Source organism: Mustela putorius, unplaced genomic scaffold (genome assembly GCF_011764305.1).
Source record: "Mustela putorius furo isolate JIRA1106 unplaced genomic scaffold, ASM1176430v1.1 tig00003834_pilon_pilon_pilon, whole genome shotgun sequence".
In the NCBI taxonomy this organism is placed as follows: domain Eukaryota; kingdom Metazoa; phylum Chordata; class Mammalia; order Carnivora; family Mustelidae; genus Mustela; species Mustela putorius.
Window position 1 is genome coordinate 59,631,667 of NW_025421987.1, and position 13,670 is coordinate 59,645,336.

Below are 13,670 nucleotides of genomic sequence, written 5' to 3' on the forward strand. Positions count from 1 at the left end.
TTCAAGAATTAAAAAGAGTGTTTCCTTAATTACTGAGTAAATCATATGCCACATGTTGAAATTATCCCAAAGTTGATAATAAGTACCTGGAGATTTTTAAGTACAATATCTTGGAATATTTACAAATAATTTAATGTTTCTGTTATGGGTCTTAGCCTGTTTTCAGATGTTTGCTTAAAGAGAAATGTAAGGATTTACCATTGAATAGGAAACATTTTGAAAGATCTTTTTAATTTTTTTTTTCTTTTTCTTTTCTGGTCAGGCTCTTAAAGCACCTGATGTGAATTTAGTGCAGTTTTTCAAACTTTCTCCTTTCACAGTTCAATTAGTGTTACTTTGGTCTAGCGTTGCTATAAAAAAAAAAATCTATCTATCTATCTATATATATATCTATATATCTCAATTAGTCCCATTTTTTTTTTAAAGATTTTATTTATTTATTTGACAGAGAGATCACAAGTAGGCAGAGAAGCAGGAAGAGAGAGAGAGAGAGAGGAGGAAGCAGGCTCCCTGTAGAGCAGAGAGCCCGATGCGGGACTCAATCTCAGAACCCTGAGATCATGACCTGAGCTGAAGGCAGTGGCTTAACCCACTGAGCCACCCAGGCACCCTCAATTAGTCCCATTTTTAAAGTGATGGTTCTGTTCAAACAACTTAAATATTTTGCCCTAACAACATAATAGCCACTTGAAACACTATTATCCTTTGAAAGAATGTATTTCATTCTTGAATAACTAGAGTTAGTTACTAATGGAATCTGTTGGGGACTTGCAACTTACTGAACTGTGGTATACATTGAACACTGCCATCTTCATTTTCTATTCCAAGCTGATGTTTGCACAGTACTTTTTAAATCACAGCAGCCACCGAAAACTCAGCTTTGCAAAGATATGACATCATTGAAGGAAATGGTGCATGATGTTATGTTGAAACTGACCTGCCACAAGCTAGTAGTTCATCTTGTGTGTATCTGAGTTTGCTGTGGTGGCTCGGAGCGCCTCAGTGAACGGTTTGAGAACCACTGTGTCTGAGTTTTTTTTTTTTTTTCGCCTTCTCAACTTCAAAGGATACATCTAAAATACACATGTATCCTTAATATTGATTATCTCTCTTGGTTTTGATGTTAAGAGTTGGAATATTTTGCAAAAAGATATTTTAAAATCTCAACATCTTTCTAGGAGTGGAGAAATAAGATTTGCCATATGTTAGTTACATAAAGTATACATGCATAGAATCTGCCGAGACCCAAGTTGGAGTTTGTTTTGTTTAGTAACAGTTGTTACTACAAAGACTTATGATGAAGATATATACCCTTTATACTGTTTGAAGTAAATATTTTAGTGTACTGGATTTAAACCATGGCAAATATGCCACCTACATTTGTTACTATACTGATTTCTCTTTGTAAAACAGGGAAATAGTCACATACCACACACACTTTTTAAAAATTTTAAAGTGAATAGTGATAGCCATAACTTAAATGTTTTTAGAGTTTAGAGATTTGACTAGTTAAGGCAGAGAGAGGGAATTAACATTAATCACATTAGTTTGGGAATAAATTGAATTTAAAGCTTAGTGAACGAACATGGCTGTCATATATAGTTTCACCTTTCTGTGACTTCTTTGCTTTAGATCTCAGGAGAAAACCATTGCAGAAAGTGTAAAAGTTTTCTGAGAATTGGGAATTGTAATCTATTATAAGATGTTAGAGTATTAATGACATAGAATAAGATTCCTAGTTTTATTGTTAGGTGTAATTTTTGGAATTTATTTTAGAAATATTTCTTTCTGTTTCTGCTGATAAAACATTGGCCTGAAATTCAATAAACTTCATATATTTCTGAGTCCACATAGCTGTGTTACCTTGGGCAAGGCAGCAATCTCCTGGGCAGTGGTTAACTCTAATGTAGGAATAGTATTACCTGGGTGGATTAGGTGAAAGAATGTAGGAAAAGTGAATACATTATGAAAAAATGCCTTATCTATAACATGCTAGTGTAAGCATAGACTGTTATTTGAAACAGATGGCAGTGCAGATGAAACAAATGATGTGGGTTTAATAATCCCATTGTGCTGAATTAGCTGGGACAATTCAGATAAATTTATACCATGTCAGATCTCCGGATTGTGAGGGTGGGATGATATTGGGATAGCTGCTTTCAACTACGCAAGGACTATGTATGCATCTTTATGAAATTTATACCACTTTATTTTTTTTTTAATTTTAAGAATTTTTATTTATTTATTTGACAGACAGAGATCACAAGTAGGCAGAAAGGCAGGCAGAGAGAGAGGAAGGGAAGCAGGCTCCCTGCTGAGGAGAGAGCCCAATGCAGGGCTTGATCCCAGGACCCTGAGATCATGACCTGAGCCGAAGGCAGCAGCTTAACCCACTGAGCCACCCAGGCGCCCCAATTTATACCACTTTAAAGAAGAGAGGGAACAAAACTTGTCTCCCAGTCTCCAGGCCTGCACTTGAAAAGTACAAAAACTGGGTGTCTAGTTTTCTTTCTGTTCTGATTCTAGTGGTGTATGCAGTAATGTAATATTTGTCCCCTCTATCAATCTCAGTTTGTGAAAGAAGTTTGGAACAAAAAAGAAGTGGTGAGTCAACTATAGAATTAAACATTCAGGTAGTACTTTCCATAAAACGTGAGCGGCATGGGAGAACAGCTAAAGCTCATGTGACATTCAAGTGTTTTATGTTACGCCATGGATTGGAGCAGAGTCTGGGTGGTAGATTCCAGACAGGTAGAAAGTATGGACTCTTCCAGGTAGATGGAGGCCAAGAGGAGCTACAAGTGAAGAAGCTTAGACTAGTATGGGTTGCTTGGGAGGGTAGAACTGAGGGTTGGTGCAGAATTGTGGAGGACTATGATTCAGCCAAGGGATTGAGTTGTGTCCAATTAGGGGTGTGGGCTGAATAAGCCAGAAGAACTAGTAAAAGCTCCACTCTGTGGTGGCCCAGCTACCTCTTGAGAGTGTCACACCAGCCCTTTTCCTTCTCTCTGCTCCTCTCTAGTCAGCTCGTCAGCCATACAGACTTCATCCAGGTGACTTGCTGTGTGTTTGAGACCACCCACAGCCCAACTCTTCCCCCTCAATCTGGCCAAACTGCCTTCTGTAGCCCCACTGATCACTTGTGGGTCTCTCATGTCCCTTGCTGTTCTACCCCTTACCTTTGCCCCTACTACTCTTCCTGCTGGGCGTGCCAGCCCCAAGTGCATCCCCCACTCTGCAAACACTGAGTCAGCTTTCAGTACTTTGGAGTGTTTACGAAAACTTAGTTCATTCTCATGTCTGTAGGATGGAGAACTCCTTTTCTAAGTTCCCACTACCTGTTGAGGAATTCCATGACTAATTTCTTATTTCTGTTCTCCTTGTTTATATTTATTGTCTACAACCAGATAATAAACTTCTTGAAGGCAGGATCAGTGATTTACTCATCTTTGAAGTCTTAGAGCTTGGTTCATAAAGTATAAAAGTGGAATGCTTTTTAGAGACCTGCAAGAGGTAAGTAAGGCTTACTTCAAAGGAATAAATGTCTAATAGTAGAATTCCAAGCATCGGATACCTAAGTGGATAAACAACTCAGCCAGGGACCTAGCCTGTACCCCCACTTTCATACTTGAAATCACCAAATAGGAAACTACTTCTATTTTAGCCTATGTGTAGCTTCAGCTGTTGATGCTACAGCCCTAAGTACAGTGGCTGTTAAAAATTACTATTTTAACTTTAGGCAGACAGTCTGGTTTTTTGACAAATTCTGTTTGAGTTGTAAATTAGAAGATGAATGCTTGGAGAATAGCATGCAGTCACTAGGGATTTGTTCAAGCTTTTCTTTTAATGAGGTTGGGTGGTTAAGGGCCTGCCTGTGTGGGAAGCAGAAAACCACAGAATTCAAAGAAGTGGGGTGGCAGTGTTGACATCAGGTGGTCTGAACAGTTCCCACAGTGCTTATGGTTAAACCGGCCAGCTGGGAGTTCAGATTTCTCTTAGAAACTGTTCTTCCCCTTCTGTCTCCTTTGGACATCTTGTAAGGATTCTTTTTGACCAAGTTAAAAGAGTTTGAGAAGATTAGACAAGTCTGAGGATTTCAATGTTGTTTTTCAGCTTTGTTGTAGCAGGGGACACGTAGTTCATTATTCACCAAATAATAATGGTATTAATCTTACAAGGTTTATTTTTGAGCCCTGAAGCTGCTGAGTGGCCGGGCAAATGTGAAGCAGCCACGGGCTGCATTTATTTTGTAGTTTAATGGCAGAAGAGCGAGAAAGATGTATTATCCATCATCATATTACCTTAAACGTTCTGGATTTATTTAGTAAGAGGAAGGTGTATGTAACTTGACATTTACTATCTTCCCAGTGAACAGGAGTTCGTTTGTGGCAGTAACTATGGCTTGAACTCCTGTTCTGTGCCTGGCACTGTGCCAGACTTCAGAGAACATGGCTCCGAAGCTGGAGGAGGTCATGTCCTATTCGATTGTCCTGGCTCCTCACCATACCCAACCCTCCACATGTATATCCAGTTTGCTCTTAAGTAACCTCCTCCTTCCAGAATGGCTCTTCAGTCTGCTCCTTTTCATTCCCGGCTTCCACTGCAGTCCAACCCTCTGTTGTCTCTGAACTGTGTTATTGCAGTGGCAGCCCAGGGCTTTTCTCTACCTTCCACACTTCTCTCTCTGAGCTGGTACCTTCTTTTCAAAACACGGATCATGGACTCGTAGTCCATGGTCACCTTACTTATTCACAACACATCAGTAACCTCTGTGTCCAGGGAATAACACCTCTGGCACTTTACCTACCACATTACCGTTTTTCCAACTATATCTTCTAAAACTGTCTTCTAGCCACTCCTCAAGCTTGAGACATCTTTCTGCTCTTGTGTGTGTGTCCCAAGTCGTGCTCTACCCAGGCCAGTGTGACCGTCAAATGACGGGAAGCTAGCTCATGCTTAGGTACTAGCTCAGGTCACCTCTAGAAGCCTGCCTTGGTTAAAGTCAGCATTTGTGTTCTCCTTGTCACTCCTGTAGGACATTATGTGCATCTGTTATGGCTTTCGTTGCACCTGCTTTGCTTTGCAGTAGTTTGCTTATTTCCCATACTCGGTTGTGAACTTTTTGAGAGGAGATGATTGGTCTTGATTTTTGTGTCCCATCAACGCCCATCATGGTGTTTGGCCTGTAGCGGGGATGCTCAGCAAATACTTGGTCAGTGTTACGTTGTATGCTTTATGTGTTTTCTAACTGCTTGCAGTTTGGTCAGTAAACTCTTAATTTTCATAAATTGTCATCTGTGCTTAAGAGAGGAGTGGGACTATGATCAGTCAGACTTACAGGGGCTGGGTAAAGAAGGTTAAAGATAGCTTCTGGGTGACAAGCAGGTCAGCAGCAGAGTAGAAGCAACGGCATAGGGAGATTTCTTGAGGTGGTTTCTCCAGCTGTATAATTTTGGGGCAAGTCACTTAATCTTTCTGAACCTGTTTCCTCACTTATAATGAGATGCAAATATTACCCACCTACTGGGTAGGTTGTCAGGACTAAATAAGATGTTTGAAATGCAGCACCCATGCAGTGCTGACGGGGGTTGGTCATGTGTGCACATTGCCAGTTCGGCCCACAGCCTCTGCTGCTTTGGTAGACTGGTTTTGTTTTGTATGACCTTACACATGCCAAGCTATAATGGACAGAAACAGAGCCAGGCAGCCTCTTCGAAGACCAGCCAGTGACCTGAGATGGCCTGGCACAAAGGGCTCCTCCTGGTGCTTGATCATTTTCCAGGCTGAATCAGAAACTAAGCTGAATGAACTTGGGTGTTGGAAGGAGGGAGAGGGGAGCTGGAGATTCAGGGTGTGATTAACCTTTACCGAGCAAAGAGGACCCTTGGTAAATCTCAATTTTTCTGAACTATTAGACTAGAGTGGATGGATTGTATTAGCCCATAATTTCATTGCCTAAACTGCAAAACTGAACTAAGACTTTCCCCCCCCCCTTGTTGTTCAAATTTTCAACATTTGTGGCATTTAACTTTGGTTGTAAATGGTATAGTTTGTGGATTCCTACTGTTTCGGTTCTGTTGGCTCCTGATGCCAAGCTCGTATCACAGGAGTCATAAGTGGGCTCTACCTGCCCAGTGCCCTGTACCCTTGTGCCACAAGTGACTGCCTTTAAGCCTCCCAGGGAAAACAAAGACTGCTCCTGTCATGCCTCGCCAGGGCTGAAAGGACCCAGAGACCTGGGAGCAAGTAGACCCGGAGAGGCCACTGCAGATAATTTCTCGGTAATTTCTGGAGAAGTGCACCAGACATCAACTGTGCAGCTCCTGTGTGAGCGTGCCTGAGCAGCTAGCCTGCCACAGCCCTAGGAGGACAGGAGGTAAGAGCAACAAAGCCCAGATGCCACATGATGCCAGCCCTTCTGTCTTCTGTGGCAAGATACAGAGGGCCACTCACACCCCCCAGAAAGCTAGTCACAATGAGTCTGCCTTCTCTTCCTACCCTCCTCCTCCAACTTCTGCCCCAGCACAGGATCCCTACTCTGTGCATCAATCTGTCCTTACCTGACCACCTTCCCCTGCTTACTCGTAACTGCACCAAGCTTGCACAGGGCCAACACAGCCTCTCAAAATCCAACTTTAATTTACCTTAAGTTCCCACACCTCTGCATAACTCATTCTTTCAGAATCCCCTACTTTATTTCTCAAGGCAGGAAACAATGATCAATTGGTTCCTTTCCATTTTCATCCTTGAGCACTGGAAGTCAGCCTGTCTCAAATACATTTGCAACCAGATGTCTGGGGAAAAAAAATGAAGTCAATTTTTCTTTGTTTTAAGCAATTAATCAGTTATTTTTCTGGAGCTTTTTGGCCTCTAGGAAAAATACAAATAAGATGTATAAATTGGTGGGTGCAAGCTGTTGGAGCTCATATAGTGTGACTTGGTACAGTTATAATTTAAGTTTATTTTTATTTTAATTTTTAAAAAATATTTTATTTATTTATTTGACACAGAGAGACACAGCGATGGAACACAAGCAAGGGGAGTGGGAGAAGGAGAAGCAGGCTTCCCGCCAAGCAGAGAGCCTGATGCAGGGTTTGATCCCAGGACCCTGAGATCATGACCTGAGCTGAGAGCAGGTGCCTAACGACTGAGCCACCCAGGCACCCCAGTTTATTATTATTATTATTATTTTTAAAGATTTTTATTTACTTACTTGACACAGAGAGAGAAATCACAAGTAGGCAGAGAGGCAAGCAGAGAGAGAGAGGGGGAAGCAGGGTCCCCGCTGAGTAGAGAACCTGATGCGGGACTCGATCCCAGGACCCTGAGATCATGACCTGAGCTGAAGGAAGAGGCTTAACCCACTGTGCCACCCAGTTTATTATTATTTTTAAAAGATTTTATTTATTTGAGAGAGACAGGAACAGAGCACAAGTGGGGAGGAGAGGGAGAAGTAGGTTCCTGCTGAGCAAGGAGCCTAATGTAGGGCTCGATCCTAGGATTCTGGGATCATGACCTGAGCTAAAGGCAGATGCTTAGCTGACTGAGCCACATAATTTAAGTTTAAAATGCTTATTGAGACCTATCCATCCTCAGCTATGCAAGCCTAATTATTTATGCTCTCTACTTCCTGTCTTCTTAATGCCTGACATTATATAGCTACTGAACTGCTTCTTACCATCTTGGTAATTGGGAAGGAAAGAAAAGGGAAAGGCATAGAAACACAAACTGGTGAATTTTATTTCTTTTCTTTCTTTTTTTTTAAAAATATGTTATTTATTTATTTAACAGAGAGCACAAGCAGGGGGAGTGGGAGAGGGATGTGGGGCTTGATCTCAGGACCTGAGATCATGAGCTGAGCCAAAGGCAGACACCCAACGGACTGAGCCACTCAGGCACCAGATTAATTTTATTTCTTCATAACTTAAGCCTGTAAAGAGGTTTTGTGGGAGAGGAAATACTGTTGGCCTCAAGGTTATATGAGACTTGTCCTTAGTTCAATCCAGTATATAGAAAGTGAGTATTGTAAGGCTCTGGGAAAACTGTTGTATTTTACCCCAAAATGCAACCCAAGCTCCAGCAGTGGGAAGATAGTATACATGGTTAGAGGTGGCGCTGCACAGAGAACTCTAATTTGGGGAGCATTTCCCTCTTTATCAGACTGCTTTTCTGGCCTGCAGATCCTAATGGTCAGGGACAGACCTCCCACCCCCCCACGCTGCCACAGTTGACAGCCACTGCCTCTTCCCATTAGTCTTGTCTATGTCTTGGGTCACGAAGGTATTGTTTGGGGAGTCCCTGTCAAGTTTAGCCTAAAACTAGAAACCACCCTGCTTCCTTCTTGGAGGCAGGACCAGAGTTCTAGCAGGGGGAGAACCACCACCTGCAGAACTTTTCCTCTTACAAGCTAACTTGTATCAGATCATAGAACTGATTTTTCAATCGTTAGAGGTTTTCTGGGAAAGCAGAATTTAACTTTTTAAATGTTATTTAATGCCTTCAAAAGCTAGTTCACTTAATTATTTATTCAACTATTCAGCATTTGAATGCTTACTCCATGGTGAATCATCTCATTACACTTGAAAAGGAGAGAATCACAATTGGTTCGTAGTTACTTTGATTCTGCTTCATATTTTAATTTCTCTAAATAGAACTATGAAGAAAGTGATATTTCTGTTTTAAACTTATAGGTTTTTAAAAAAAAAATTCTTCTTTTTTAAGACATAGATGAACTTCCACTCTGAGGCCTGGGTGAGTACACCTAACATGGTTTAAGGTTATCCCCAATCTCCATGTGTCCATGGATTCCGACCTCAGAATGGGAGGTGATTCCAGACTGAAGTGGCACCCAAGCAGGAACAAGGCTCAGCTCCCACAAATTAGGACTACCAGAAAGACAGGGTGTCCAGTGGTTAAAAACACCAAACTCTGGAGAGTCACACCCGAGTGCATATTTATCGAGACGAAGGAACAAACATTGGTACATTACTACTAACATTTTTTATTCCAATTTCACTGGTCTGTCCCTAATGACCTTTTTCTGTTCCAAGATCGTATTCAGGATTCCACTGTACAGTTAGTTTCATATTTCCTCAGATGCCTCTTGTCTGTGACAATATGTAAGACTTTGTTTTTGATTACTTTGATGATTTTGAGGTGTGCTTGTTAGGTATTTTGTTGAATATACCTCCTTTTAAAAAAAAAATACTGGCTTTATTGTTACAGACTTCATATACCATAAGATCCACCCATTTAAAGTGAAAATTTAATGGTTTTAAGTATATCCTCTAAGTTGTACAACAATTTCATAGTCAATTGTTTTTTAAAGATTTTATTTATTTATTTGACAGAGAGAGATCACAAGTAGGCATAGACGCAGGCAGAGGGGGTGGGAAGCAGGCTCCCTGCTAAGCACAGAGCCCAATGTGGGGCTGGATCCCAGGACCCTGAGACCTGACCCGAGCTGAAGGCAGAGGCTTTAACCCACTGAGCCACCCAGTCAATTTTGAAGCATTTTAATCATCCCTAAAACCAGCCCTAGAATCAGCCATTTCTTCAAAGAGTCTGGTTTCTTTTGTTGGAGAATGGTATTAGAAACCAAGATCTGTGTGCTGGGTGTGGTTGTTGCTATTGGGGTGTGTGTCGCTGTTTCTAGGCCTCCTCAGAGGCCTAGATATAGATACCAATTATTTTGGTATCTATGCCCAATCTTGAACATGACTTTGAAGTTAAGATCACTTTTAAAGAAATATAATAAGAGATGGGCAAATGCCTCAAGAGAGGCTTAATGTTTAAATGTTACAACTTCTTCTTCTTTTTTTTTTTTTTAATGTTATATCTTCTTAGTATAGGAGAGAACCATCTGTTCCATAAGTGGAAATAGTGGAAAAAAAATAAAAAAAGAAATAGTGGTAAAGAATCCTCTACCTTACATTTAACACATGTAACCCCACATTTAACCACAAATGCAGTCGTGTCCTACCCATCAGGAGACCACTCCCTTCATACTGTGTAGCTTTTTCTTCTCAGGGTCTCTGGTGGTTCATTCTCTTCTAGATGTGAGTCTTCTGGGTAACCTGAGGGCAATAACATACTGGCTAAATGAATTAAAGCACATCCATGTTATTAAACTTGGTGTTACATAAAATTGTAATCATAAGAACTTTTAAAATATTTCTGTATATAAAACATTGCTACTAAAGGAAACTTTCTGCAAAAATATGCATACAGAAATATTATAAGGATATTCACTAGTGGTGTGATTGGTGTTTAATTCAGCACAGTGAGATTGGAGGGGACTTGGTTTCCCACTTTTTGTCTGAATTTTCTAAATTCCCCACAATTAACACTGCTAGTAGTAAGAAAAAAGCTTCTGAAAAGTAGATGCTCTTCTTACAAGGAAGTCCTAACAATACTTTAATTAGACCATAATTTTGCTTCAATGTAAACTGGGAATGAAACCAGGAATAGGACTTTCAAATGAGACTAATGGGTTAAAAGTGACTTTCAGAGTCTGGGAGGATATGAGAAAGGACAAGTTACGATAAAAGCAAAACTTTCTGATCCTTGACAAGGGAGTATGAGTTCTCTGAAGGTCCACGAAAAAGTTGGGGGAAAAGCAAAGCACTACAGGAAAGCATTGCCTAACAGGAAACCTCCAGCTTGTGGTATGGCTAATGTTCTTGTTGAACTGGGTCTTTGAAACCAAGTGTGCTTTAGGGAACCTGGGCACTGTGTAAGGTGAGATGAGCTCCATGTTATTTAACTTGCTTAAATGTAAATCCACAGGTAGAAGCCACACAGCTGGAGCCTTGGACTGGAGAAGGGAAAGAAAGCTCTCAATCCTGTGGGAGCTGCCGCTCCATCCATTTCATAGAACATAAAAGCAGTGACCCCAGAAAGTAGAATGAGTATGGGGGCTTCTATGTAATGACATACTTGGACATGCATTGTTCTTTTCTCTGGTTAGTTTGTTTCTTAAAATTTTAATGTTGGATCACTGTCACTAATTAACATGTGGCTGGTTATTGCCCAAATCAGGGAAGTTTATTTAGGAAAACACAAACTGATTTATAATTCATCCAAACTGACCTATGCCTGGACAAATTCCTTTTCTACTCCAAATACTGAATTTGGTTGTCACATAACAGTTAAAAGGAGGAAGATTTCATAATTTCTCTAGGTTATTAAAAAATGTCTTAGGGCCCCGCTACTTCCGGTCCCGCCGCCCGGAGCCGGTGCAGCTGTGAGGGGCCGTGTGTTGCCGCCGCCGGCCGGCCGGGCATGGTGTTGGGTGCCGGGCCCGCCTCGCCTGTCTCGGGGTGCCCTGGGTAAAGGCAGCAGTAATGCTGACGCCGGCAAGCAAACTGAAGCGGGAGGACGGTCTCAAAGGGTCCCGGACATCAGCCACGGCCTCCGACTCCACTCGGAGCGTGTCTGTGAGAGACAGGCTGCTTGTTAAAGAGGTTGCGTAGCTTGAAGCTAATTTACCGTGTACATGTAAGGTGCATTTTCCTGATCCAAACAAGCTACATTGCTTTCAGCTAACTGTAACCCCAGATGAGGGTTACTACCAGGGTGGAAAATTTCAGTTTGAAACTGAAGTTCCTGATGCATACAACATGGTGCCTCCCAAAGTGAAATGCCTGACCAGGATCTGGCACCCCAACATCACAGAGACAGGCGAAATATGTCTAAGTTTACTGAGAGAACATTCGATTGACGGCACTGGCTGGGCTCCCACAAGGACATTAAAGGATGTTGTTTGGGGATTAAACTCTTTGTTTACTGATCTTTTGAATTTTGATGATCCACTGAATATTGAGGCTGCAGAACATCATTTGAGGGACAAGGAGAACTTCCGGAATAAAGTGGAAGACTACATGAAGCGTTATGCCAGATGATAGGAGGAGGAGACGGTGGGGCTGTGGACTGTGTGTAGGCTTTTCTCCAACCTCATCCAAGAGGGAGCTCCCCCTCCCCAGTCCTCGTGCTCCCCTCAGACCCACAGGGTCATCCACATCCTGTGACCATGCTGTCCCAAGGAAGAACCTCTTCATGATTGCCCATTGTAGATGGAGAGTCCTACATAAATACAGCAAGAAAATGTGTTTGGGGTTCTAAAGAGTTGTCTGCTTCCCTTAACATGTTTACTTTTTGGAAACTGAACTGTATAGGCTATTGATGAGATTCCTGAAAAGTTGTAACGAACTCAGAATTGAGGCTAGCGCTTGCTTCTCCCCCTTTTCCCAAAGTCCTTCCCTGCACAAGTGATGCTGATGATGTGCTCAGTGTAGCTCGCAGAGGGGCAATAAGAAACCCGCTACATACTGTGATTGGATGCACATTCTCTTAGCTCCTCCCACGGATGATGGCCCTGCCTAGATGTTGTGAAGCTTCCCAGAATGCATAGTCATTCACTGTAGATCTCTTACTGAAATGCGTATTTTATTTAATGTAAGTATATTTTGGAACAGATTTGTAATTTGTACAATTTAATGCTTTAATTATTTTTTTCTATTCTCATTTAGTTTGTATTTTCATTGTATAGAGCAGACAGATATTGGGTCAAGCAACTATTGAAGAGAAATACAAAGAAAATATGAAAGACCAAAAAAAAAGTCTTAGTTTATTCATTTAGATTTTGTCTTTATGATGAGATTTTAAACAAAGATTTAAATGAATATTTAAAAAACATTTTTCTATATCATAAATTTCAGCTGAGCACCCATTAAGAAAAGTACTAAAAATTTTGCGGATGAGTAAAAAGGATATTAAACATAACTGTTAGGTCACATCCTACCTCCACTGTTCTTTGCTGTAAATTGGGAGAATGAGTGAACCTGTAGTGCAGGGAAGCAGATACTGAGCCAACTGTAAAGCAGAAGAAACATGACATGAGATATATGGCCACAGACAAGTTATTAGGCTCCTATAACCTCCTGACAACTCCATGAAGTAGGTGTTATTATCCATGGTTTACAGATGAGGAGCAGTCAGAGTGCAAAGAACTTAGAGCCTGGGCTGTAGAAAGTCCTGTGTTAAGTTGGTTAAATAAATACGTATGTTAAAAAGAGGAGTGAAAGACCAAGCCATGCCTGTGATGACCTCTGAGAAATCAAAGATGATTAATGTCAAGTTACTTTCCAGACTAATAATTAAATTCCGATACTCAGTTGCTTCTTGATCACTCAATACTACACATTCTTGATAAACAGTATTAAAAGAACTCTCAGCTTTTGGTGACTAGGACAGCTGGAGAGAGGAGGAACTCACCCCCATTTGATTTCTACCTTGGCTTAATATGAGCTGGTCAGTGTATGTAGACAAAAATGCACTTCCCAAAGTATTTTTAATAACTTTCTAGAATTGAGGGGATTGCAGGACAAGGGTGTTATTCTTTGAAACTCAACTTCAGGTTCCTAAAATCTGTAAAGACATTTTTTGTGGTCCACAGAGGTATTTCTTTTCATTACAAAATAGGAAAATAGGGGATCTGAGGAGAGCTTCTGCTTTTATATTTTAAGTAGGAATTCTTAAACTTGGCAAATTTATCAATATTTTTTACCTTTCAAAAGTTGAGAAGCTTTGTTTTAGAAAATGTGGTGACAAGTGTATTATTAATTCCTTGCCCATTGAGCTTCAGAAAGAGTAAAGATTATATCTGTCTC

General features: G+C 41.0%; 1 protein-coding gene across 1 annotated transcript; it reads left to right on the forward strand.

Moving 5' to 3' along the window:
• The first annotated feature begins 11,122 nt into the window (after positions 1-11,122).
• Positions 11,123-12,525, forward strand: UBE2F (ubiquitin conjugating enzyme E2 F (putative)). The gene is given in 1 exon segment (XM_045088548.1): positions 11,123-12,525. A coding segment is annotated over 1 exon segment (558 nt). The 5' UTR covers positions 11,123-11,345; the 3' UTR covers positions 11,904-12,525.
• The last annotated feature ends 1,145 nt before the right edge of the window (positions 12,526-13,670 follow it).